At 44.5% G+C, this 27,956-nt stretch overlaps 2 protein-coding genes and 1 pseudogene across 9 annotated transcripts; 2 read left to right on the forward strand and 1 right to left on the reverse strand.

The window, feature by feature from the left end:
- Positions 1-226: 226 nt before the first annotated feature.
- On the reverse strand, positions 227-14,237 carry LOC120662605 (annotated as a pseudogene).
- A 3,342-nt stretch (positions 14,238-17,579) lies between these two features.
- LOC120660437 (cyclin-A3-2-like) lies at positions 17,580-27,804 on the forward strand. Of its 7 annotated transcripts, none has more exons than XM_039938974.1 (7): positions 17,580-18,101; positions 18,171-18,361; positions 25,878-26,019; positions 26,128-26,161; positions 26,257-26,406; positions 27,139-27,209; positions 27,352-27,804. In XM_039938974.1, exons 2-7 carry the CDS (start codon positions 18,304-18,306, stop codon positions 27,359-27,361), a joined length of 465 nt encoding a protein of 154 aa, XP_039794908.1. In that variant the 5' UTR covers positions 17,580-18,101; positions 18,171-18,303; the 3' UTR covers positions 27,362-27,804. The 7 variants fall into 7 exon arrangements, 5 of the variants coding, with proteins under 5 accessions (XP_039794908.1, XP_039794910.1, XP_039794907.1 ...); XM_039938976.1 differs by having other exon boundaries at positions 17,586-18,101; positions 27,144-27,209; XM_039938975.1 differs by having other exon boundaries at positions 17,589-18,101; positions 27,144-27,795.
- On the forward strand, positions 20,758-22,297 carry LOC120660439. Of its 2 annotated transcripts, none has more exons than XM_039938979.1 (3): positions 20,758-20,913; positions 20,994-21,306; positions 21,415-22,297. In XM_039938979.1, the coding sequence occupies exons 1-3, from the start codon at positions 20,895-20,897 to the stop codon at positions 21,464-21,466; spliced, it is 384 nt and encodes a 127-aa protein (XP_039794913.1). In that variant the 5' UTR covers positions 20,758-20,894; the 3' UTR covers positions 21,467-22,297. The 2 variants fall into 2 exon arrangements, with proteins under 2 accessions (XP_039794913.1, XP_039794912.1); XM_039938978.1 differs by having other exon boundaries at positions 20,994-21,302; positions 21,415-22,291.
- Positions 27,805-27,956: the final 152 nt, after the last annotated feature.

Here is a 27,956-nt window from a genome sequence, read left to right on the forward strand (position 1 = left end):
TCCTCGGCGCCATGGCCTCCGGCACCTCTGCATCCACGCCCGTGGACTGTCTGCGCCTCCTACACCTCCCCCCCCCCCCTCTCTCTCTCTTGTGATCAGGGATGAACACTTGTATTTACTACTCAGAACCATGTACCCCAACCCGGTTTGTACACCTAGATGTGATCCTTTTAATGAAACAGAGAAGAATAGAATTTAACAACAGTAGTTGCTCGCCTTTCCAATGCTAAAATTTTGGGCATAACTTCATGGGGGGTGCACCTAGTATCTTTAATTCTACAGACGCAGGAACTCTCCCTAGGACATACTTCTTGATAGCAACGTGAGAAAGGTAAGCCTCCCAATATGGAATTGGATGTGTCCCCCTCCTCATGTACTGAAGAAATTCTTCATTGCTCCTGAAATTATTCCTCCACTGTTCGAAATCACGGGTTTCGGTATCCTGTGGATTGCTTGCAACCAAATCCTTCTCAAAACCACAGATTCTGTTGTCCAGTATGAGGCATTAAAGCATCACTGCGTTCTCAAGGACATAGAATATCAGCTCCATCAATCTTGTTATGGGGCAAAAACCAGTGATGGTCACATGCTTGATGCTTTCATGATGATGCCTTGGAAGCTTCATCAGTTTTGCAGGGTCAATTACCAAATGAGATTGCTGCACTGCAGACTGCTCCACCTGTACAAAACAAATATTAAGCTATTTATTCTGATGATACAATACCAGGGAAATAACTGAAAAATGGTGCTTTGAGAGATAATATGTCATACATGCAAGATAAAAGTTTCCAATGCCGGACAAGCGATGAGAAAAGGAACCAGAGACAGGTATCTATGGAAAAAGGTGATTTCAGTCCTTGGTCCAACAATTGCAAGCTCCAGGTGCTTGAGATGGAAGAATTTTTGTGGTGGCAAATTGCTTACTACACCATAAAAAGGAACGACCATAAAAAGTTTCCTCGAATGGAGTTATCTCTTTATTCTTTGTAGGAACACGATTTAGGACATGACATGCAGTCAATATAGCCTCACCCCACCATTCCTTGGAAAGCCCCGCTGTATCTAACATGGCGTTAACCAAATCCGTTAGAGTGCGGTTCTTTCTTTCGGCAACCCCATTTGACTGAGGTGAATAGGGAGGCGTCCTCTCATGAATAATACCATGTTCCTCGCAGAATAAAGTAAATAAATTTGAGAAATACTCGCCACCACGATCTGACCTAACTCTTTTGATCTTTCTCTCAAGTTGGTTTTCTACTTCAGCTTTATAGATTTTAAAGTAGTATAAAGCTTCATCTTTTGACTTCAACAAATAGATGTAACAAAATCTAGTACTATCATCAATCAAAGTCATGAAATATTTTTTACCACCTTTTGTCAACACTCCATTCATTTCGCACAAATCGGAATGAATTAATTCTAAGGGTGTCAAGCTCCTTGCCTCCGCGGTCTTATGAGTCTTACGAGTTTGTTTTGATTCAACACATACATGACACTTAGAATTTTTGACAAAAGTGAACTTTGGAATTAAGCTCAAATTAGCTAAGCGCATCATACAACCAAAATTAACGTGACAAAGCCTCGAATGCCAAACATTTGTTTCATCAACGTTAATAACATTGTATGCAATTTTATTACAAACATCTGACAAAGAAAGACGGAACAAGCCTCCGCTTTCATAACCTTTTCCAACAAAAGTACCAAACTTAGACAAGATACATTTATTAGACTCAAAGACTAATTTGAAACCATCTCTACACAGTAGAGAGCCGCTGACTAAATTCTTCTTGATGGTGGGGACATGCTGTACGTTCTTCAGCTGCACGGTCTTCCCCGAAGTAAACTTCAGATTTACCGTACCAACACCAAGAACACGCGCATGTGATCCGTTCCCCATCAGCAAGGAGGAAGTCCCGCCGGTCTGGTAAGAAGAGAACAAAGAAGCATCAGCACAAACATGAATATTAGCACCAGTGTCAACCCACCACTCGGGTGAACCAAAGACTGAAAGAACAGTAGGTAATAAATTACCGTACCCCGATGTTCCTCCAGGCTCGCTAATAACCATGTTGGCGGAGTCGTTGCCTTTGCGGTTCGGACACTTTGCAGCAAAGTGATCCGTACTAGCGCACACATAGCAAGCTCCCGTCTTCTTCTTCTTCTTAAAAGTGGTTGTCTTCTTAGTCTTTGGTTGGTTCTGCGGTGGCTTTTTCTTGTTCTTGTGGGAGTTGTTCTTCTGAACAAGATTGGCACTTGAAGCACCAACAACTCCTTTCCCACGTATGTCCTTTGCTCTCGCCTTCTCCTCAACATCAAGAGTCCCTATGAGTCCATCTATTGTGAACTCCTGTCTCTTGTGTTTTAGAGAAGTAGCAAAGTCCCTCCAAGAAGGTGGCAGCTTAGAGATTATACCTCCAGCCACAAACTTATTGGGTAACACACATGGGGACTCTTTTCTGCAATTTTTGAGATCTTTTGCCAGAGTATGTATTTCATGAGCCTGTTCCACTACAGAACGGTCTTCGACCATCCTGTACTCAAGGAACTGCTCCATGATATACAACTCACTCCCGGCGTCAGATACTCCATATTGAGCCTCAAGAGCATCCCACAATGCTTTGCCAGTTGGCAGCCGGATATAAGAATCCACCAGGTTATCACCGAGAACACTAATGATCAAGCCTCGAAAGAGGATATCAGCCTCATCGAACGCACTCCCTTCCTCTGGAGAGAATTGTTCAGGCTTACCCTCTTTCACATGGATCACTCTCGATAGTGTTAACCACAGTATAAGCCGCTCTTGCCAACGTTTGTAATTTGAACCATCAAAAGGTGGTGGTTTGATTGATGCAGCAAAGCTAGATACCGAAAGCCTATTAACACATTCAGGTTTTTGGATTGTTAGATATCTAGGCAATTTTCGGTATATTTTAATTCCAAAATTAAATGTATAAACTAACAATATTTCTATGACTTTAAGGAGTAAAATAAAACATGTGAACATGTTTATACTTATCACACATATAAGCATAAACAATATAAATAACCAAAGTTTCAGGGAGTACCCTGAAGCGGGGCCGTTGCCGGAGGCATTGGCTGCGCTGTTACCAACTGGAGTAGACATCTACTCGGTTGGCCTCAGTCGAAGTAGTCGAACTAAATTGGTGCAGGAAGAAGTTCGCAGTGCAGTCCCGCGAACGGTCACCAAGATGTAGTCGACGTAGTCGTTCGGCCACCAGAATGTAGTCGACGTAGTCATTCGGCTCGTCCACCAGGAAGTAGTCGTACAATCAGGCAAAGCCTTAGTATTTTTGAGCAGTCACGCTAAAGCGTTACCCAAAAACCTGATTGCCCGCCTATCCCGTGCAGGATCTCAAGGCGAGCAAGGTTTCGGAGGCCTGCTCACGCTAATTCTGTGCGCGCAGAAATTAGCGTTGGGGAACTCAGTTGTTGCAACTGGAGAGGGAGAAGAGAGGAGCCGAGTTGCCTCAGTGCTCTGGTGCAGAATGGATGAGGGGAATGGCACTCCTTATATAGTGACTCAGGTGCTCAGGATCGTTGAACCTGGACACCATCAGAGTCATTTAGGTGATGCGGTTATGGCCATTAATTACAGATTTAATTACATGTTTAATCGCACGATTAATTGCTGTCAACGGCAAAATAGCCATCACATCGCACCGCGCCGCGCCGCGCCGCCCCCGCACGCGCACGCGCACCGCACCGCCCGCCCGCCCAGTCGGCCGGCCGCGCCGCGCCGCGCCGCGCCTCGCCTCGGCCACGGCCACGGCCACGGCCCGGCCCGGCGAGGCGAGCGAGCGCGCGCGCGTGTGGTTCACCGTCCTCCTCTTACCGGCTTCACAAGTGGTGTACACGAAGTCCACCTTTTAAGTCGGTTGAGATCCTCCTCAATTCCCGGTACGGAATTAAGCATTGATTTCCTAGCATTAATAGTGGGCTTTAAATTCTTTTAATGCTTTAGAATAAATGGGCCAAGCCCATTACTCCAACAATCCCCACCAAGAAATTCAAGCCACACTAGAAATACCCTCATTCCCTCATTGATATACCAGTATTCGACAGAGACTGTTAAGTTGAACTTCCATCTAGGACAAAGGCTACACTTATTCACAACTGTGCAATGGACTATGCCTTGAATTGCCAGTTTTGTGCAAACAAGTTTGACCAGAGCCCTACACTGGTACTAGGCTGCATAAGCATCCCCGCGGTTTGGAGCTTATAAGTCATACTCCAGGCCCTTCATGAGTTTCTAGAGAATACCCAATTCTCATAGACCATGACCAGTGGTCAAACTCATATAGGTGTGTTCCTTTCAGATGTTCTGTAGGACAACATCTTTGTTTCAAGAAAACAACTCATTTGTTTAAAAGAAACCACCTGGCAGAAAACAACTCATTTGTTTAAAAGAAACCACCTGGCACACATTAAGGTATAGACCAACCTGCCATACAGATTAGAAGAGAAATGCACCTTATACACGGAATGAGCCCTTTTTACAAAGGTTCTCTTCTCACTGTCAGACTTTAGTTTGTTTCACCATCCTAATTCACGGGATCTCCGATCACATAGGACAGGTTTCCACTATAGAATGACTCACGTGGGTCTCAAGCCCAATTCCATAGATGCATTGTCTATCACATTTCGTGAAAGACCCTTTGTAAACTGATCTGCCAGATTTTTAGCCGTCTGAACATAGTCCAGGGCTATAACTCCGGAGTTTCTCAATTTTCTGACAGATTTCAACCGCTTTTTTACATGTCTAGATGACTTCATGTTATCCTTTGAACTATTCACCTTGACAATTACCGTTTGATTGTCACAGTTCATTAGGATTGCCGGTAACGGTTTTTCAACTATCGGCAAGTCCATAAGGAGCTCACGAAGCCACTCAGCCTCAACAGTGGCAGTATCTAATGCTGTGAGTTCTGCTTCCATAGTTGACCTCGTTAAGATGGTCTGCTTGCAAGACTTCCAGGAAACAGCTCCACCACCAAGTGTAAACACATATCCACTTGTGGCCTTTATCTCATCAGCATCAAAAATCCAATTTGAATCACTATACCCTTCTAGTACCCTTGGGTACCCGGTGTAGTGAATTCCATAGTTCATTGTCCCCTTCAGATAGCGCATTACTCTTTCAAGAGCCTTCCAATGATCATCTCCCGGGTTTGAAACAAACCGGCTCAGTTTGCTTACAGCAAACGAGATGTCAGGTCTTGTAGCGCTCGCTAAATACATTAATGAACCAATGATCTGAGAATATCTCAGCTGATCTCGCATTATCCTTTTGTTCTTTCTAAGAATTAAACTGGCATCATATGGTGTTGAGACAGGTTTATAGTTGCTATAACCAAAGCGACTTAACACCTTCTCCACATAGTGAGACTGTGTAAGAATCACCCCACCATTGATCTCTTTTACCAGTTTTATATTAAGGATAACATCAGCTTCTCCCAGATCCTTCATCTCAAAATTTTGAGATAAAAACTCTTTGACTTCCTTAATCACATTAAGGCTAGTGCCAAAGATCAGTATGTCATCCACATACAAGCACAAAATCACTCCTTCAGCCCCACCATAGCGATAGTACACACATCTGTCAGCTTCGTTCACAACAAAGCCAGAAGAGGTCAAAGTTCTATCAAACTTTTCATGCCACTGCTTAGGCGCTTGCTTGAGACCATATAAAGATTTTAACAACTTACAAACCATTCCTTCTTGACCCTTTGATACAAACCCATCCGGCTGATCCATATGGATCTCCTCTTCTAACTCTCCATTGAGGAAAGCCGTCTCAACGTCCATCTGATGAACGAGAAGACCATAAGAGGCTGCCAGGGAAAGTAACACCCGAATTGTGGTCAATCGGGCAACTGGTGAATAAGTGTCAAAGAAATCTTCTCCTTCTTTTTGGGTATAACCCTTGGCCACAAGCCTAGCCTTGTACTTTTCAATAGTACCATCTGGCCTAAGCTTTTTCTTGAACACCCACTTGCATCCAACTGGTTTACATCCATAAGGACGTTCAACGACCTCCCAGGTTCCATTAGACATAATAGAATCCATCTCACTCCTTACTGCTTCCTTCCAATAGTCAGCATCAGGAGATGAATATGCCTCTTCAATGGTTCTGGGTGTATCATCTATGAGGTATACAATGAAATCATCACCAAAAGACTTTACAGTCCTTTGTCTCTTGCTCTTTCTCGGAGCATCATTGTTATTCTCCTCAGGATTTTCTACAAGTGTATGTTCATTGTATTCTATCGGCTCAGCAGAGCCATCATCCTCGATGAACTCTTGTCTAGATGAACTTGTTTCATCTCTCATGGGAAAAATGTTTTCAAAAAATGTAGCATCTCTGGACTCCATTATAGTACCAACATGCATGTCAGGTACTCCAGATTTCACTATTAAAAATCTATATCCAACGCTGTGAATAGCATAACCTAGAAAGATACAATCCACAGTTTTAGGTCCAAACTTACGTTTCTTGGTTATTGGCACACTCACTTTTGCCAAACAACCCTATGTACGTAAGTATGACAGTGTTGGCCTTTTCTTCTCCCATTCCTCGAATGGAGTTATCTCTTTATTCTTTGTAGGAACACGATTTAGGACATGACATGCAGTCAATATAGCCTCACCCCACCATTCCTTGGAAAGCCCCGCTGTATCTAACATGGCGTTAACCAAATCCGTTAGAGTGCGGTTCTTTCTTTCGGCAACCCCATTTGACTGAGGTGAATAGGGAGGCGTCCTCTCATGAATAATACCATGTTCCTCGCAGAATAAAGTAAATAAATTTGAGAAATACTCGCCACCACGATCTGACCTAACTCTTTTGATCTTTCTCTCAAGTTGGTTTTCTACTTCAGCTTTATAGATTTTAAAGTAGTATAAAGCTTCATCTTTTGACTTCAACAAATAGATGTAACAAAATCTAGTACTATCATCAATCAAAGTCATGAAATATTTTTTACCACCTTTTGTCAACACTCCATTCATTTCGCACAAATCGGAATGAATTAATTCTAAGGGTGCCAAGCTCCTTGCCTCCGCGGTCTTATGAGTCTTACGAGTTTGTTTTGATTCAACACATACATGACACTTAGAATTTTTGACAAAAGTGAACTTTGGAATTAAGCTCAAATTAGCTAAGCGCATCATACAACCAAAATTAACGTGACAAAGCCTCGAATGCCAAACATTTGTTTCATCAATGTTAATAACATTGTATGCAATTTTATTACAAACATCTGACAAAGAAAGACGGAACAAGCCTCCGCTTTCATAACCTTTTCCAACAAAAGTACCAAACTTAGACAAGATACATTTATTGGACTCAAAGACTAATTTGAAACCATCTCTACACAGTAGAGAGCCGCTGACTAAATTCTTCTTGATGGTGGGGACATGCTGTACGTTCTTCAGCTGCACGGTCTTCCCCGAAGTAAACTTCAGATTTACCGTACCAACACCAAGAACACGCGCATGTGATCCGTTCCCCATCAGCAAGGAGGAAGTCCCGCCGGTCTGGTAAGAAGAGAACAAAGAAGCATCAGCACAAATATGAATATTAGCACCAGTGTCAACCCACCACTCGGGTGAACCAAAGACTGAAAGAACAGTAGGTAATAAATTACCGTACCCCGATGTTCCTCCAGGCTCGCTAATAACCATGTTGGCGGAGTCGTTGTCTTTGCGGTTCGGACACTTTGCAGCAAAGTGATCCGTACTAGCGCACACATAGCAAGCTCCCATCTTCTTCTTCTTCTTAAAAGTGGTTGTCTTCTTAGTCTTTGGTTGGTTCTGCGGTGGCTTTTTCTTGTTCTTGTGGGAGTTGTTCTTCTGAACAAGATTGGCACTTGAAGCACCAACAACTCCTTTCCCACGTATGTCCTTTGCTCTCGCCTTCTCCTCAACATCAAGAGTCCCTATGAGTCCATCTATTGTGAACTCCTGTCTCTTGTGTTTTAGAGAAGTAGCAAAGTCCCTCCAAGAAGGTGGCAGCTTAGAGATTATACCTCCAGCCACAAACTTATTGGGTAACACACATGGGGACTCTTTTCTGCAATTTTTGAGATCTTTTGCCAGAGTATGTATTTCATGAGCCTGTTCCACTACAGAACGGTCTTCGACCATCCTGTACTCAAGGAACTGCTCCATGATATACAACTCACTCCCGGCGTCAGATACTCCATATTGAGCCTCAAGAGCATCCCACAATGCTTTGCCAGTTGGCAGCCGGATATAAGAATCCACCAGGTTATCACCGAGAACACTAATGATCAAGCCTCGAAAGAGGATATCAGCCTCATCGAACGCACTCCCTTCCTCTGGAGAGAATTGTTCAGGCTTACCCTCTTTCACATGGATCACTCTCGATAGTGTTAACCACAGTATAAGCCGCTCTTGCCAACGTTTGTAATTTGAACCATCAAAAGGTGGTGGTTTGATTGATGCAGCAAAGCTAGATACCGAAAGCCTATTAACACATTCAGGTTTTTGGATTGTTAGATATCTAGGCAATTTTCGGTATATTTTAATTCCAAAATTAAATGTATAAACTAACAATATTTCTATGACTTTAAGGAGTAAAATAAAACATGTGAACATGTTTATACTTATCACACATATAAGCATAAACAATATAAATAACCAAAGTTTCAGGGAGTACCCTGAAGCGGGGCCGTTGCCGGAGGCATTGGCTGCGCTGTTACCAACTGGAGTAGACATCTACTCGGTTGGCCTCAGTCGAAGTAGTCGAACTAAATCGGTGCAGGAAGAAGTTCGCAGTGCAGTCCCGCGAACGGTCACCAAGATGTAGTCGACGTAGTCGTTCGGCCACCAGAATGTAGTCGACGTAGTCGTTCGGCTCGTCCACCAGGAAGTAGTCGTACAATCAGGCAAAGCCTTAGTATTTTTGAGCAGTCACGCTAAAGCGTTACCCAAAAACCTGATTGCCCGCCTATCCCGTGCAGGATCTCAAGGCGAGCAAGGTTTCGGAGGCCTGCTCACGCTAATTCTGTGCGCGCAGAAATTAGCGTTGGGGAACTCAGTTGTTGCAACTGGAGAGGGAGAAGAGAGGAGCCGAGTTGCCTCAGTGCTCTGGTGCAGAATGGATGAGGGGAATGGCACTCCTTATATAGTGACTCAGGTGCTCAGGATCGTTGAACCTGGACACCATCAGAGTCATTTAGGTGATGCGGTTATGGCCATTAATTACAGATTTAATTGCACGTTTAATCGCACGATTAATTGCTGTCAACGGCAAAATAGCCATCACATCGCACCACGCCGCCCCCGCACGTCACGTCCGGCCGCGCCGCGCCGCGCCGCGCCTCGCCTCGGCCTCGGCCCGGCCCGGCGAGGCGAGCGAGCGCGCGCGTGTGGTTCACCGTCCTCCTCTTACCGGCTTCACAAGTGGTGTACACGAAGTCCACCTTTTAAGTCGGTTGAGATCCTCCTCAATTCCCGGTACGGAATTAAGCATTGATTCCCTAGCATTAATAGTGGGTTTTAAATTCTTTTAATGCTTTAGAATAAATGGGCCAAGCCCATTACTCCAACAGAAAGCGCCCTGACTCTTCCGTGGTGATTTGCACCCAGCTAAAATGCACTTTTCTCAAACTTCTGAAGGAACAAGATCCTTGTTCAGGGTGAAAACCACAGGCATAGAGGCAAAGAGACTGAATCAAGCATCCTTTTACTGAAAAAAAGGTCCTACAAGGGAATATGTATTTCCTTTTGTCATCCCGTGATAACTCCAGAGTGAGCTCCTCAATCCCTGGGGTATCTGCATCAAGCCAATGGTCGATATCACTGGATTGCACTTCGTGTAAAAACCGGAGTTCAAACTTAAGCCTCTTCACCCAAAGGCCAGCACGGTTTTGCAGAAGGGTCAGTTGGATCCATGCCACTACAATTTCACGATTTTTGATTTCATGTTGAAATCGATGCCATTGAGTGGCATGATTTTCAACGTGAAACCCAATTTCACGGAGTTGTGGTGGCATGAATCGAATTTTCCCTTTGCAGAATGCCATTGAACCTGCTGATGGTATCTACAGCGAGTTGACCTTGAATATAGCTGCTTTGTCCATCCAAAGCTAGTGTCCTGGCACTGAATGTGAGCTCAGAATAATATCTCCATGACCGTAGAAACTCCTGGGAGACGCAGGCAGCACGTGCAGCATCTTGCACTGGTAGGAGAGCAAGTATCTGGTGCAAGATATCCTGCAGAACCATAAAAAACATCTTCAACCCGGATGTGGAAAGAGGACCCAGAGTTTGATTGGACATAGAGAAAAAGAGGCATGTACCAAAGCTGAAACTGTGTGATATCGCTGTCTTTAGGATTATCAAGAGAGGGGTGCATTCTCGATCACTAGTAGTATTTTTCTTATATAATTGTAGGAGCAGCAAGGTACTGATAGATTCCTTTATGATCAAAGTGTGAACAAGTACATTGAGAAGAGCTGAATTCAGGCCTTGAATGTCTAGATTATAGCAATTGTTTTAAGCCCATTAACTGCTTGCAGGCTCATATAGCATGCAGGATGCACGGCAAAAATGTTGTGTTGATTGCCGTATGTTATGTACCTGTGGGAGCCTGTCCAGCGTGATTTGTGATCTCATCCTCTTGGCTGCTCCAGAGTTCCCAACTTTTCTGCAAGGGGAGGCGGCTTTCCTTTTACTTTTAGCCTCTGATGAAGCAATCGATCCATCTGCAGGGCAAGACAGATCTGTCAGGCACTGGGGTCTGCTTGAAAACAGAAAATTCAAAAGGAAAAAAGAAAATACGACTTCTCTGACCAAGGAACCAGAGTACATCGACGGAGGAATATTTATATGTATCTGAACAGTTAGTTTTTTGGGCACTAAGAGTCTGTTTGGAGGAGCTAAAATTAAGTTTAGCACCTATTAGCATTTAAATTTTTGTTAAAATTTTTTAATCTTGACTAAAATTTAGCCCACCCCATTAACACTCCTATTTGGATACAATAATGCTAAATTTTAGCACTTTAGGATAATAGCACTTAGATTCAAACACCCCTTAATACGCCCTCAAATTCTAGAATTTGACGTCTGTGTGACAAGAAGTGCCAACAGAGTAACAATCGAATGCTAGAGAGAGAGGGGGGAATCAAAAGGCATACCATCATGGGTTTGCCGCCGGCGGTGACGGTGGCTGCGGCGGCGTTTGGCAAAGGTGAACCTCGCCAGGGACAGTAGCCCCATGGTTCTTCGATTTCGCGAGAGCCTGGAGGTAATTTTTGGTATGTCGCTCCCCTGGGCCCAGCAAGGTTTATGTCGTCCAGTATACTTTTTAGGTAATGACTTTATTACGGATGGCCGTATGTTTGTGCTATTGTACGGCAGTCTAAGTTGACTTTCCACCACCGCGGGACAGTAGCACTCGTAAGCAATTTTAAAACTAAAAAAGTTATAGTTCTTAAACCATCCACTAAATACAAATTCCGATTGCACACTTGTATCTCTTTCGAGGAGATCTTCAAAATAAGACCCCACTTGAATGTATTTCGACGATAATTTTCAAAACACATAAATTAATTTATGTATAATGAAAAAATGCCAAAATCAATTAGTCAAAATATTCAATCGATCTGCTAAAGTCGTCTATTATTGATCATGCAATAAACATTCACCTACCTAACAAAGTTGTTTACCCCTATCCACTATTGACACTAAATATTCTATCTTCAAAATATGAACATCAATATCCACTTAACTGAACTTGGACGTGTAAAAGCAACATGATGTAAATCCATAAGCAATTTTTGCAAACATCATAAGCAAATTAGAATGCGTGAAAAAGTATTTTCTCTCAAAAAATTATATCATTAAAACATAGTGGTGTGAGATCTTGTTTTAAAGATTTTATTGAAACAAACACACATGTGCAATCGAATTTTGATTTCGATGTTTGGTGTTGAAACTATAATCATTTCTATTTTGAAATTATGTGCATGTATGTTTTTTTCTTTCTCTCCTTGCTCACATGCATGCACACATCACTACAGGGGCGGCCGTACCACCGTTCCAATTTACGGCCGGCCGTAAGTTAGCTGCGTCCTTTTAGGTAATGACTTTATTACGGATGGCGGATGGTCGTATGTTTGTGCTATTGTACGGCAGTCTAAGTTGACTTTCCACCACCGCGGGACAGTAGCACCCGTAAACAATTTTAAAACTAAAAAAGTTGTAGTTCTTAAACCATCCACTAAATACAAATTCCGATTGCACACTTGTATCTCTTTCGAGAAGATCTTCAAAATAAGACCCCACTTGAATGTATTTCGACGATAATTTTCAAAACACATAAATTAATTTATGTACAATGAAAAAATGCCAAAATCAATTAGTCAAAATATTCAATCGATCTGCTAAAGTCGCCTATTATTGATCATGCAATAAACATTCACCTACCTAACAAAGTTGTTTACCCCTATCCACTATTGACACTAAATATTCTATCTTCAAAATATGAACATCAATATCCACTTAACTGAACTCGGATGTGTAAAAGCAACATGATGTAAACCCATAAGCAATTTTTGCAAACATCATAAGCAAATTAGAATGCGTGAAAAAGTATTTTCTCTCAAAAAAATTATATCATTAAAACTTAGTGGTGTGAGATCTTGTTTTAAAGATTTTATTGAAACAAACGCACATGTGCAATCGGATTTTGATTTCGATGCTTGGTGTTGAAACTATGATCATTTTTATTTTGAAATTATGTGTATGTATGTTTTTTTTCTTTCTCTCCTTGCTCACATGCATGCACACATCACTACAGGGGTGGCCGTACCACCGTTCCAATTTACGGCCGGCCGTAAGTTAGCCGCGTCCTAGGTAATAACTTTATTACGGATGACCGTACGTTGTGCTACTGTACGGCAGTTTAAATTGACTTTCCACCGCCGCTGATTTTATTATGGATGACCCTACGTTTGTGCTACTTTTTATCCTCGTCTCTGACTCCACACGTCACGGCAACATCCCAATTCCCAACCAATCCCGACGCGGACTCCGCTTTGGTTCGCAACAGGCACAATCAGTCTCACTCACGCCTATAGGCTACTATAGCCCATGGAGTTGAAGAACATGAAACTAGGAAAGTCACATCACGGATCCATGAAGAACAAGAAGAAAGGCAACAAGTGTGCTGCCCGAGATCAAAGAAACACAAGACAAAGATGAAGTCCTAGGTTTCAACGACAGCCACAATCTTTTTTTTTTGTCTTGGATACAGTTCCCCCGCAGTTTGCAGGAGTGCCCGAGAACAATCGAGGCTACAAAGTTGTTCTCCCCTTTGGTAGAGGAAAGCGCCTTCATGAGCTCAGATTCAGCGCACGGAAAGCCGAAGGTTTTGTCGCGACTAAGACAGAAGGAGAGAGTTCGCCAATAACCTTCGAATTGTAGCTCGCCAAACAAGGTCAAGGGTCCGAAGGTTGCTGAGGAAGCGCAAGGACAGCGAACAGGAAAGCGGATGATCCTCGGACTGAAGGATAAGATCCACGGCGTAGACGCAGACAGCAAGCGAAGATTCGTTCAAGGAATATCCACTCCGCACAAAACGTCAGCACGGTCGTGTAAACATAACAACATAGTCTGAGTCATAAAAACCGAAATTCTCATCTAAGTCCAGCACAAACACTACGCACAAAATCTGAGTGCGCTCATACAAGTCTATGCCAGGTAGATTCAGCACATGTTATTTCCAGGTCGGCAGTGCTGTTAATATTATGAGTCACGACACAGTGATGCCCTTTGCTTGAAGGATACATTCAGATTAGTTCCAAAATCGCAGGAATCAACCCACAAAAGTAACCTATATTCTCATACAACTAGCTCTGCAAAATATCCACGGTTTTCTGAGAAACACAAACAATTCCCATCAAACTACCCCAGATCGACTGCTCTAATGCATCTCCCACCATCATAGGCACTCATCAGTTGGTTTAAGGAATAACTGCACGGCCAAGCGCCTCCACTGTTGCGGGGATCATCTCCCTGGCGACATTGCGGCGAAGATGCGCCGCCTCCTCCTGGAAGTGGGGTTCAGCACTGAGGAAGGCACGAGTCTCATTGTGTAGTGACTCGATTTGCTCCACTGTGAGTAAACCATGCTCATCATAGCCTCCAGCGTCAAGGGGGACGCGCAGCCTTCGCAGCAGCCTGCCCATGGCCTTGTCCTTCCGCCCTTGGCTTGCGGGTGTGGAGACAAGGGACAGGTGCCTCTTTGCGGAGCGTAGCAAGCGAAGGGTGGCCTGCAGACGACGACGACGGGCAAACCTCAGAAAGAACAGGAATCGAGCCATGGCACTGCATTTTTGTAAGACAATAAAGATCAGCTCTAAACAGTTGCACTTTTATCATAAGTTAGTGAATGAGTTGGATTTTGCAAGGAATATATTAATATAAGCTGTAACAGTGAAGTATCAACAGCAGCAACTGCATTGGTGTGAACTAACAATACCAACAACTACAATGGGCAGTGTCACTACCAAAGCAAGAAAATCACCAGAAGATAAAAGTGTTGAATTTTAATGCATGTATTACTATTACAACACGTGACTGAATTTGCACGAGCAAAACACACGTGCACCCGTGACACAGACCAGTTCCCACAAAGTACAAGCAGATCTCCCATCCATATCTATCCAAACCAATTGAAATGAAAGTAATCAAAGATACTACACATTTCCACAACAAGCATATGCCCACAAATTGCAATCAATCTGAACACAGATACCAGGACAACCAGACTTAGAGTTACCAGTTCAATCTAATGTAGCAACGAGCACAGGCACAGAAAGAGCCACCACGTTTCAGGTCTGTCACGTATAGAATCAATTGTATTTACCTTTCAGCTGCACTATTATACTATATCAGCGAAGGTGTTTAACATTATTACACAACCATCATGCCACTGATAGCAGCTAAAGTTAGTTATCAACAGCAAAAAGTACATGGATTGGTGTTGACTAACAATGGCAACAAAAACCAAAGAGGAAGGAAGAAACAAGAGGCAAAACCGGACCAGAGTTTATGAAATTTGAAATTTCATTCATGGATACTTACGACTAGGCACGAAACACAATCTGACTATAGGGGCAAGTAAAACTCAGAAAAGTGCAAAGTTACGAACAGATTCTCACCAGATACATCAAATCCAAATAAACTATTCAGAGATGCAAAAAATCAGAACAGAAAATACAAAAATATCTATCCAAGCCAATTCAATCTCTTCTCTATCTCTATCTCTTCTCTACTACTAAAATAAAATGACCCTAAACAAGATTTTTTTTGTTCGTCTTTACGCTTTCAACTACTGCGCTTTTGATGTCGCCCTCGCCCTTCCGCGTCTCCCAAGTCCCAACCGCTGCGCCGTCTCTGGTTTGACCAACTCCCGCTGGGACGCGGCGACTCAGAGCTCTGTACCGAACCTAGGGTTTCGGGTCTGTTTTCTTCCCCAAAATCCCACTACATTTTCCACAAAATCGAGTGCGGTGCTGGTCTTCCCTGCTCTATGCCAGTGGAGCGGGCTGGGGGTGCTTGGGGGTGGCTCTGTGTGGCGGCGGGTGGAGGTGGTGTTGGGGTGAGTGAGCTTTGGGGCTGGTGTGGGCGGTGCTGGTGGACGGGGTGCGGTCACTGAGTTTTGATGGGGAAGGGGAGGAAGAAGGGGGAGGTGGACCTGGAGGGGCTCATGGGTGGGCTCAAGCTTTCGGAGGAGGAGCGGAGGGCGGTCAAGGGGGCGTGGCAGGCAGGAGCGCGGGACGCGAGCGGGAATCCTCAAGCTGTTGGTAAGCTGTTCTCAACGAAAGCTGGTTATGCAGAAGGGATGGTGCAAGTTTTGGGCAAAATTTGGTGTCCGGTAAAAGGAATCAGGTGCAAGGAATTGGGGGAGAATTTATTCTTATTTACGTTCCTTCAACCGGGGGGCAAAAGAAGAGCTGTTACTGAGGGACCTTGGGAATTCGGTGGTGACTTACTTATTGTGGTCGATTTTGATGAGACAAAAAGGTTGAAGGACTTGGAGTTCACTCATATTCCGGTGTGGATCCGAGTCTTTAACCTCCCTCTGGGTCTGATGAATGAGGAAACTGGCCGGTTGATAGGAGACAAGGTGGGCAAATCATTGGAGGTGGACACTGATGAAGATGGGTCAGCTGTGGGGAGCTTCTTGAGAATAAAATCTCTAATTGATGTTCGGAAACCATTACTAAGGGGAGTGATGATGGAGAATGAAAAAGGGGAGCAGAACTGCTGGTGCAATTTCAGATATGAATTCCTTCCCAATTTTTGTTATTCCTGTGGGTTACTTGGTCACGTTGAGAGGGAGTGTGATGACATTGTCTGGAAGGAGACCGGCCCACAGTTTGGAGACTGGATGAGGGCAACCCCGGCAAAGAAGCGGGACTAGCGAAGCCGCTGGTCGGGAGGGAGCAGCGCAGGTGACAGTTTGCAAAAGAAATCGTCGGGATCCTGGAGAAGGGAGGATTCGGGGAAAAAAGCTCAATAGTTGGAGGATAGTAGGAGAGGAAAGAGTGTGGAGGATCTGGAGCTCCGGGATGATGGGTCCAGCCCTTTGAAGCTGATGCCCGGGAGCACTAAAGAAGGTGTAGTTCCGAAAAAATTATCTTTTGGAGATAGTACGAGCACGGGAAAAGAAAGCAGGGTGGAGCCGGTGGTGGGGCAAGGGGACCAGCTTAGTCCAGTGGGGGAGAAGGAGCAGGCTCATGGCATAAGAGATGGGGGAGAAAAAGAGAATAACCAGCAGGTTTGTGGTCAGGTAGAGGACACAGGTTTGGCAGGGATGGAAGTGGATGAGATGGCAGGGTTACAGGCGGGTGATGAGGTGGGTAAAGGGTCTTTTTTGGCCGACCAGTCTAAGGAGGAGGTGCCAGATCAGGTTTTGGAGGAGGGCCAGAAGCCTAAGGGGAAGAGGACTTCAACCTTCAAGAGGCGGCCACGGGACCGGGAGGCAGCAAAGGAAGGGAACATTAGCCTCCCCTCGGGGTCGCGAAAAAGAGTGAATGAGGGAGATAATATAGATGATGAATCTCAGAAAAGGGCTAAGATCCAGGATGTGAAGGTGGGTGTGGAGACGGAAGAAAATCAGTCTTTGATGGCTGGGCTGCCTGGTCAGCCTGGCCGGTCCCAATGAGGATTGTGGCGTGGAACTGCCGGGGGTTGGGGAATGGCCCGGCAGTTCGTGGTCTTCTGGATGTCCAGAAGGAGGAGGACCTCGATGTCTTGTTTCTCTCCGAAACAAAGCATGGTAAGAAATGGATGGAGGGCTTTAGGTGGAGGCTGAAGATGACAAATATGGTAGTGAAGGATAGTGAAGGGACGAGAGGCGGTTTGGCACTATTTTGGAAAAAGGAGGTGAATTTGAGGGTGTTGAGCTGGTCCAGGTATCATATTGATACTATAATTAAGGAGGGAGGCTAAACAAAAATACAAAAATGACCCTAAACAAGATTTTTTTTTGTTCGTCTTTTCGCTTTCAACTACTGCGCTTTTGATGTCGCCCTCGCCCTTCCGCGTCTCCCAAGTCCCAACCGCTGCGGCGCCCCCACGTCCCGATCCGCACGCCGCATCCCCGTCCCATCCGCTCGTCTCTCGACGGTTCCGCCGACCCGCGCCCGCCATCCCCGCATCCGCCCGCCGCAGATCCACCACGCGCGGCGCGGGCAGCCGCAGTCCCCGTCGTCGTCCTCACCGCGCGCCGATCCACCCCTGCCGTCGATTCCCCACGCGCGGCCGCCGCCCCGTCGCTGTCGGCGCCCACTCCTCACCGCTGCACCTCCTCCACGCCGCCGTGGGCCTCGCGCCGCCGCTCCTCCACGCCGCGACTGCACCTCCTCCACGCCGCGGCTGCACCTCCAGCACGCCGCCGTCCGCCTCGCACCGCCGTACGGCGCCCCCTCCCCGACGTCACGACCCGCCCCGAGATCCACCGCGACCCGTGCTGCTCACTCTACGCCGCCGCGTGCCCTTTCCCCATCGCCTCGGCTCAATGTCTGCCTCTCCTGCGCCACCGTCTTCTGCCCCTCCCACGTCGACGCGCACACCTCGACCTCCACGGGTCTCAGCCATCAGCTCGCTGGCGACCGTTCCGGCTCTTCTGCGCCACTTGCAGCGACCAGGTCTACGGTCCCGCCTTCGACCACGTCGTCTTCCTCAACCAATCCTCCTCTCCTCCCCTCTACCTCCTCGACCTTGCTGGACAGGAAGGGGCTGGAGATGCTTGCCTGCTGCACACAGTTCACCAGCGATGACCCTGCGGCCAACTGCGTGACAGGTGCGCCCCCATTCTCAATTGGTTCCCAGTTGCCAAACCCTACTGTAAATCTACAAAATTCGTTTCATAAAAGCATAAAACCATGTAGCAGTGCAATTGGGGATTCCATTCAGACCTGCTTTGTTTGCAAGACTTTAAATCAATATTAGATTAGAAATAAAGTGGAAAGGAGTGCAGGCTTCGCAGCAATAACTAACCGTGTGTTTGGATGGGGGTTCAGTGGGTTGGACCCGCTCCAACCCTCCTTTGGGGGCTGGCTCCAACCCTACATCCTGTTTGGTTGGTAGGTTGGGTTCGCTCTAGTTTGTTGTTTGGTTGAACGACCGCCGCAGGTTGGAACCAACTCATCTCCTGTTTGGATGGATGTACTAGAATGAAACCTAAATCTGATGACCTTCCACTCATTCTGGTGATCTTACCCCCTCACACAAATTCATTCAACAGCACAGTCACTTTGAATCCTACATTCAACAGCACAGTCCCTTTGAATATTTAAATCCGGTCAACATTTGAACACAAATTCCAAATTTCATCAAAATATATGTCACAAATTGAGCAACATTTCAAGCACAATTCAGCTACATTTCAGCCACCATACAAGTCTAAGTTCAAGCACAATTCAGCTACATTTCAGCCACCATACAAGTCCAAATTCAGCTACAATATATATGAAGTTCAATGCCTCCACATGGCACGATACAAGCTTACTTAGACCACAAATATAAAGTTCTATGTGGTACCAACAAAAGAACCATCCCATGCCTACAACTTACCCTTACTGCCCAGAGTAGTTTTCAGCAATATACTTTGCAACCCAGTTTAATTTATGGTCAAAAGGCAGGCTGTTGAAAGCTCTAGCTATGTGAGGTTGGGAGACCAAATGGGCATAATAGAAGGATAAGTGAGTCTCATTGAAACTACCATTGAAAGCCATCAAGTTGTCAAACAAATCTGAGGGCACATTATTGTCTGATTTGCCCACTTCCTTTATCGCCTTGGCTATCTTGTTACTTCCTCTATTAATTGCAGCAACCAATGGATCAACATCAGGCCTCGACCTCTTGTTGCTCTTCTTGCTGTTGTTGGTCTTGCCAATCTTGCTAGTCTTGCTTGCAGATAATGTTGCCCCATTGTTGCCTTCATTGGCGATGGCATCACCATCACTCTTTCTTGTTTCCTCAGACTCACAATCCTCTGCACCGCCATCCTCTGTACCTAGAGGTGCATTTGAGTCCTTTGCAAACTTGCCTGTAGCCATGGTACTTCCAAATATTGTGTTCATCTCCTCAAAGTGTTGAATAGGCTTGTTCAGAAAATAACATCAGACTTGTGATCCTACAATATTTGTACAATTTCAGCAATTACTATTATGTACATGTGGACAACAACTATGATATGTGAGAACAATAATTCCAGCCAATAATATTGATATATTATGTGAGCAAGTAAATGTGGACAGCATCCATACCTTAATATGATTGTTGTAGTGCTCATCATCAAGAGTTATAGTGCAGGTATCTTCATCCCAATTAGCAGCACTCAAACCACGAAGGTCACATATTTTACGAAACTTCTTTTGCCATGTCTTAAGGTGATTCTTAACCTGCTCACCAGTGCGCACAATGCCAAATTTCTCTTGGAGAGCCTTTGCACAGCCATTATAGTGAACCATCTTGAAGGTAGATGAAGTCTTGGTGCCATTAACCACTAAACTGGCAAGGTATTCGAGCATGTAGGCTGACCAAGTTGAAGTCCAAGTAGCATGTCCACCAATCCCTGCATTAGCCTCTGCTGGTTCCATTTACCTTCAAGAATTAACAATGCAATATACAATTAGAATGTATCAGCCCACATTTGGTCCATTTCAGCAAAGCATAGTTTCATGAGACAATAATTTCAGCAAGATAGCAAACAATAATTTCAGCAAGGTAGCAAACAATAATTTCAGCAAGGTAGCAAACAAATATGTCCTCAAATACAATTTTAGCCATCAAATACAATGATGACATTGTCCAATCAAATAAAATACAACACAGATTACATTGTCCAAACAAATAAAATACTAGTTTCCATGGCTCTGACGGCCCTGTTTTCAAGACGTCCGATTAATCGCGATTAATCGCGATTAATCGTCCTGGACGGTCCAGCAGTATCGTCCAGGGCCTCCGTCCAGGCCAGACCGTCCAGGAATCTGGACGTCTGATTAATCGTCGTCCAATCGCGATTAATCGGACGTCCAGGGTGTTTGAGCGTCCAGGCAGAAGAAATAAGAATGGGCTGCATCTGCTGAGGGAGTTGGGCCAAGCAAGCTGTAAGTTTTGGCCCAAGCCCATTAGGGTTTCTCTTATTGATATACTCCTCACTCCCTCAGCCTCTCTCTCTCTCCTCACACAGTTCGGCAGCTCCCTCTCCTCCAGAGCTCCCTTCCGGTTCCCAGCTCCTCCTCCTCCTCCCTCCCGTCCAGCTGCCTCCCTCTCTTCCTTGCGGCGGCTGCTGCTGCAGGCAAGCAGGCCTGCAGATCTAGATCGACAAGATGAGCTCCTCCTCCTCAGGTCAGTCTCAGTCATCAGTCCTCGTTCAAGATTTGTGCTTTTCCAGTGTTTGAAGCTTCAAGATCTTTTTCTCTCTGTAGATCTAGTTCGACAGAGGCAGCGTGCAGTGGAAGTGTACCTACCTGAGGAAGTTCAAGGAGAAGGAGAAGTTGGTTCCTCAGTTGCATCAACTGCTGCTGGTTCAGCAGCATCAACTGCTCCAGACATTGCATCTCTTGTTGAGAAGGCCTTAGCAAAACTGCCTCCAGAAATGGCTGCTGAAGCAAAAGATCCCAAGAGGAAGGCAAAGTCTCGAGACCCTGGATGGCAGTTTGGATGGTGGCCAGATATTGCAAAGAAGGACTCTGTGCAGTGCATTTTTTGTAAGACGATAACTCCTTCAGGAATCAGTAGGTTCAAACAACACCTTGCTGTGTTAATTTGCTTTGTTGATCACTTGATCACTTGATTGTCTTTTACCTGATTGCCTTGTTAATGTGCTTTATTTTTCTATATTTTCAGTTTGGCAGCAGCAGCCAGCAAGACAAGAAAGGGCTCTGCAGCAACCAGGTAAGTGGCCAACTGACCTATCTATAGCCTAGAAGATGTAGTATATAAGTGTGTGTGTGTGTATATATATGGTGTAATGTATGTATTGTTATAACTATAGTATATATATATATATATATTGTATATATGGTATATATAAGTTCCCCATATAGGGGACGACCAGGACGACCAGGGGACTCGTCCAGGGTCGATTAATCGTCCTGGACGACGATTAATCGTCCTGGACGTCCTGGACGGTCCCCAGGCGTCCAGACCCGTCCAGCCGTCTTGAAAACATGGTCTGACGGTCAGCCCACATTTGGTCAGCCAAGCCTTGTCTAAAAGCGAGCATAATGGCATTCTCACTTGCTGTTCCAGCATATATGGTGTCCTGGGTGTTCTCATCATTGTCATCTGGCTCATTGAATTCATCACTCACATCTTCAATCACCCAATTATGAATGATGCAGGCATGCAGCAAGCAATAACAATATCTACTTGAGTTTCATAAGGAAAAAAGGAGATGCATCATCAAGAACTTTGAATCTCCTTTTTAGTGCTCCAAAGGCTTGCTCTACTATGATTCTCAATGAACAGTGCCTACGGTTGAACAATTCCTTCTCATTTTGCACCGGATTCCTTCCCCATTCATTCAAGTGGTAGCGGACAGCCCGAAAAGGGGGTAAAAATCCAGGTTTGGCTCCATATCCAGCATCAACTAGGTAATATTTACCTAACATATGATGGGTAGTTAGGTTACATCTCAATGATCCAGTAATTTTGATGAACAAATTTATAGACAAGACATAGGTTAAACTATTACCTTGTGGCACACGAAGGCCATCCTCATGTGCTAAAGCATCACGTAAAACTAGTGCATCATGTGCTGTCCCCTCCCATCCGGCCAAGACATAGGTGAACTTTTGGTCAAAATCTACGGCTGCCAGTATATTTTGAGTACAATGCTTGTATCTACCACGAAAAGCATGCTGCATTTCCTTTGAAATAGTGGCTCTTATATGTGTACCATCAAGTGCTCCTATACAATCCTACGTGATGTTCAAAGAAGGCAAGATTAGGACAATTATAGGTTTGTCAAAAAATAAATTTAGAATGTGACATAAGGTTGAGCTGCACACCTTAAAGTAAGGATACCACCTTGTGTCTCCTTCTATTTTAGCAGGAGTGTCCAATGAAGGGGGCCTAATATAATCCTCGTAGCTCACCAATAGCATGAAGTACTTTGTTAAAATAACGACTGACCGTTTCTCCGGATCTCCCAAAATTGGTTGCAATTACTCTATTCCTAACATTATGTCCAACAGTGTGTAGAAGCATTGCCACTTGCTGCTCTACACACATATGAACGGTATCTTCAAGTAAAGCATGATCTCTAAACAACTGACAAAACCGAAAGAAACGTGCTTTGTTCATTCTCAGCATGTTTACACAAGTTGTGTCATTCCTCCAAATTTTGTCATTCAGGTACTCAATCCTCTTCCTATCCCTTTCAAACATTGGGGCATAAGTAATCCCTTCCCTTCTTGCCACTCGTTTTCTTTTCCTAGACCGACCAATAATTGCCATGACCGACAAGAACCAATATGAAGCAGCGACACAAATGAATACTTTGGTCCTCTTATCCATCTACATACCACAGATTCAAAGTGTGACTACAAATGACCTAGCAAAAAAAACATCTAGGGTTTCCATGTACTAACACAAATCCACCATGGATCTACATCAAACATCTTTGACACATGAACAAGAATGAACAATCCAGCATGGATCTACAAGAAATAGCAGTGGATTTACCTTAGCAATGGAAGGGACCTGTGGAGGGAGGGGACTGCTGGGGCGGTCGCCACGCGTCCAGGAGGGGCCATGCCGGCGCGGCCTGGAAACGAGCCCGCGGGCGGGGCCGGCAGCGAGCGGTCCTGGCCGGTCCCTTGCCCCCCGCGCGGGCCGGCGGCGTGCGGACCGACGCGGTCCCCTGCCCCTGTGCGGCCGGCGCCGTGCGCTTCGAGGCCTGCGGCGCGGGCGGGGCTGGCGGGGCCGGCCGGCGGCGTGCGGTCTGCGGGCGCTGGTGGCCGCCGCCCCCCGCGAGCGGGTCTCTGGTGAGATGCGAGAGCGGAGGGTGAGAGAGAGAGAGGTAGCGTGAAGGGATAAGGGTGAGGGTGATTTTACTCGCGTGTGACGTCTCCAACCCGAGCGGAGCGGCTCCGTCCGCCGGATTTTGACGGACCTGTCCAACCCGCATCTTGGAGGTATATTCTCCTAGGGTTGGCTCCATTCCTCACCCAACCCCTATCCAAACAACAAAAAAACGGGTCGAACCCATCCGGGTTGGTCCCAGCAGTCCAACCAAACAGACGGTAAGAACAAGTGACGCTACTCCCTTTTGTTTTCTTTTACCATTGATTTCAACTTTGCCTTCTGCCGAACCAAATGATAGATACAACCATTCAGAGATGTTTAGTCCAGTGGCTACTGATTTCTTGGTTGTTGATTGAGGATTGACATATATGTTTGGCTGCTTGTTAGTTCCCATTTTGGTATGTAGAGGTTCCATTGGACCTAAATATGTGTTTCCAGTATAGTACAATGATGCTTTATTGCGCTGTGGCACATGAGCGGCAAATAGAGCTTAAGGTATGTGAGATTAACAGTGCTTTAAACAGAGCTGATTCATTTCATAGAAGTTCAAGGAATATGTCCATTGTTCATCTGTTGCCTTAAGGTATGTAACAGTAGAGCACTTTTTATTATTTGTGTGAATTGCTATTGAAAGATTGCTCAAGCAGTTCGATTCCATGGCTCCTGTGACGATTCCTATCCTATAGGATAATTCATATTGTGGTACCTGTGCCTAGCTATTGGATCCTACCATTAGATTCATGATAACTGAAATATTTTCTGGATAGAATTGTTTTTCTTCCATTTTGTTACTCCTTCCCCGTACATACAAAAGAAATTTTAGTCAATTGCATACAAGGTGAGATCCCTTGGTGTATGCTCTTTGCTGATGATGTTGTGCTAGTTGACAAGAGTATGGCAGAGGTTAATAGGAAGTTAGAGTTGTGGAGACGCACGTTAGAGTCGAAAGGGTTCAGACTTAGTAGGACCAAGACCGAGTACATGATGTGCGATTTCAGCGCGACTAGGCATGAGCGGGGAGACGTTAGTCTAGATGGGCAAGTGGTGGTCCAGAAGGATACTTTTCGGTATTTAGGATCGGTGCTACAAAAGGATGGCGACATTGATGAAGATGTTAGGCATAGAATTTCAGCTGGCTGGTTGAAATGGCGGCAAGCTTCTGGCATCCTTTGTGACAAGAGGGTGCCACAAAAGCTAAAAGGCAAATTCTATAGGACAGCAATTCGTCCGGCGATGTTATACGGTGCTGAATGTTGGCCTACAAAAAGGCGACATGTGCAGCAACTGAGTGTAGCAGAGATGCGGATGTTGCGGTGGTTTTGCGGGCACACAAGGAGGGATAGAGTCCGGAACGAAGTTATTCGAGATAGGGTCGGGGTGGCACCAATTGAGGAGAAACTTACTCAGCATCGGCTGAGATGGTTTGGACATGTCCAACGAAGGCCTCTTGAGGCGCCGGTGCGTAATGGGGTTCTTGAGCGGGTCGATAATGTAAAGAGGGGTAGAGGTAGACCTAAACTGACGTGGGATGAGTTGGTTAAGAGAGAACTTAAGGATTGGAATATCTCTAAAGAGATAGCTTTGGATAGGAGCGCTTGGAGACTAGCTATCAATGTGCCTGAATCTTGAACTTATTTCTTTCGGGTTTCATCTCTAGCCTACCCCAACTTGATTGGGAAAAAAGGTTATGTTGTTGTTGTTGTTGTTGTTGTTGTTGTTGTTGTTGTTGTTGTTGCATACCCTTTCTGTCTCCAGTGCATGGGGGGTCTCGTTTGCTGAGGACCTCTTGGTTCCTGTGTTCAAGGTTGAATTCATTATTTAGTTATTTTTAAATCCATGGATTGGTTGCATGTTGTTGTCTAGGGTCTCCTCTCATATGCTTTGTTTCTCAATCATAGGCTTTGGTAGATAGAAAAAAGCTGAACCCTAGCGATGTTGGCATCGTTTTTGTTGGTACTGTCTTAGCTGCTGGGTCCTAGAGGGCAATCAAATATAGAATAGCGACACTTTATGCTGGTTTCCTGGTAATGACATTGTGTCTTTTGCATCATACTGCAATTCAGACCACAATTGTCCCACTTTATCAATTTGTTTGGCTGGATGCAGACACTACTCCTGTTAAGATAGATATCACGATAATTTTGATGTTGTCTACTGCATTAAAGTAGAGTGTACTCACTAACCTTCATATCACCAGAGATTCAATATAGGAATGTGCTGTGGGGGTTCTGTTTTCTGAAAGTAGAGTGTGCTCACTAACCTTCATATCGTAACACCAGAGATTCAAAATAGGAATGTGCTGTGGGGGTTCTGTTTTCTGACAACACCCTACACTAAGCACGAGCTCATCAAGATGGAGAGTGACATATTCAAGCTGCTCCAGTTCAAGTTGGGCAATCCTACAATCAAGATCTTCCTGAGGTTGTACACTGCTGAATGAAAAGTTCATTCAATTGCTCGCTTTCGATCTGAACATGTCAGCTAATGGAATGCCTGACACTATTTCTCCTTTTTTTTCGCTGATTTCAGGCGGTTCACAAGATCAGGCCATGAAGACAAAAATGTTCCGACCTTTTTAATTTATTGTATGTATTCCAATTGTTTTCCCATTTCAATGTGCATTGATGTCTGATGTTATTGTTGGCATACTTGTTGCAGCGCTCCATCTTGTTAATGGAGTTCTTGGGGAGTTACCTTCCTGAGCTGAGTCTGGTGGACTATGGCTGTCTCCGGTTCTTGCCATCAGTAGTTGCTGCTATGGTGATGTTTGTTGCTAGGCTGACCATTGATCCAGATGTCACTCCTTGGGTAAGGGGCAAGATAGATCTTCGTAGATGTCTGAATATTATGCAATGGATCTTTCTGTTTCTCAAGGCTCATTATCCTTTTTTTTTTCTGGTCACCTAGATGATTGTTAGTTCTTGACATAAGCAGTATGCCAACAATAATTTTAGAATATAATTCATTGAGAAGCAACCAACAATAATTTTAGAATATAATTCATTGAGAAGAAACTATCAAATAAGTACTGCTCAACAAAAAGAATATCAAATAAGTACAGGCATGCATATTTTTAGCAGAATTTTGAGAGACAATACATGTGTTTAGGTTCAGAATTAAATTTTATCAAATTCTTCCAAACTAAATATACATGTATGGAGCTTGAATTGCACCTTAGATCTTGAGATTTATATCATCCATGATTTTTCACCTACAATATTGTTGTAACCAAATAGAATAATTTTACGTTTTAAATTGGAGCAAAGAGATAAGCAAATGCACAGCTTGTGATACCATAAGTGGATCAGGAGAAGAGATGGGTAGGTAACACCAATATTTTATATTCATTTTCCTTTTTCATATAGAGAGAGTATCAAGATGTAGTGCTAAAGTAGTTGCATCCGGCAAACATGGTCTACATTTCCAACTTTCAAAAGTAGTGCATGCAAATATTTGGCCCTTGACAACTGCAACATCTAGATGGCAAGCATAAGTGTTCATCAAGGTAGTTCTTCAAACCAGAACTAACTACCTTGGTAGTGCAGGGCTATGGACTGGGAACAGAGTGACTCCTTTATGGAAGAACTGCATGTTGTGCCTCAATTCTTCATGTAAGTATGGATGGGTTTGCATAGAGCTTGCATAGTACTAGAGAAGACTCAAATATTGTATGCTCTTTAATATGATCTGCTTGCAATCTTTTCCATGTAATTGATTTTTTGGGTCCGTTCTTTAAAAAACATGTGATTGAAGGTCCACATGATGATAAGGAATGAAATTGCTGGATAATTATGGGTCCATCAGAAAGGTAAATTTATTAGTTATTGACATGAGCAGTGGAAGAGCAATGCTTGCATCCGATGCGTTGTCCGATAGTCTCTCTGTAGATGTGCAGCACTATACAGATGCGTCTTTTTTTTTCCATCATCAATATTTTCTATACTATGGTTGGTATCTTCCATATGGGATGGCTGGGGAAGAAACGGGTTAATATTACCACAAGTGCCTCCTTGCATCTAATAAGAGTAAGTGGGTCTGAGGTTGAATGGTATGGTATGCCAGTATGAGACAGTATCATAATTGTAAGCTTGCACATAGAGGTATTCCATTTTATTATTCGTTTTTGTTGGACATGAAAAATATCAATGAGTCCCTTCAAAAAAAGAAAAATATCAATGAGAATATGTATTGTGACAATTGGAAACCGCTTTGCAGTTGTTTGTGTTTATTTTGTGGAAACCGCTTTTCACTATAATTGCCAATGCTCTGTGTATTTTGTTGAAAATCTTTTTGCGCCTGTAGTGACTCAAGGACACAGATCTGTTATCTAATATGTCTATTGACCTTTCCATGAAGAG

Source organism: Panicum virgatum, chromosome 2N (assembly GCF_016808335.1).
Source record: "Panicum virgatum strain AP13 chromosome 2N, P.virgatum_v5, whole genome shotgun sequence".
Lineage (NCBI taxonomy): Eukaryota > Viridiplantae > Streptophyta > Magnoliopsida > Poales > Poaceae > Panicum > Panicum virgatum.

Bases quoted from the DNA above. Each gene is read 5' to 3' on its own strand.
- LOC120660437 (XM_039938973.1), top strand. From the start codon at position 18,304: ATGCTTGCCTGCTGCACACAGTTCACCAGCGATGACCCTGCGGCCAAC. The intron at 18,362-25,877 runs GTGCGCCCCCAT...TCGTAACACCAG, and splicing joins TGCGGCCAACTGCGTGACAG to AGATTCAAAATAGGAATGTG. The intron at 26,020-26,127 runs GTTGTACACTGC...CGCTGATTTCAG, and splicing joins ACAATCAAGATCTTCCTGAG to GCGGTTCACAAGATCAGGCC.
- LOC120660439 (XM_039938978.1), top strand. The intron at 21,303-21,414 runs GTAGGTTCAAAC...CTATATTTTCAG, and splicing joins GATAACTCCTTCAGGAATCA to TTTGGCAGCAGCAGCCAGCA.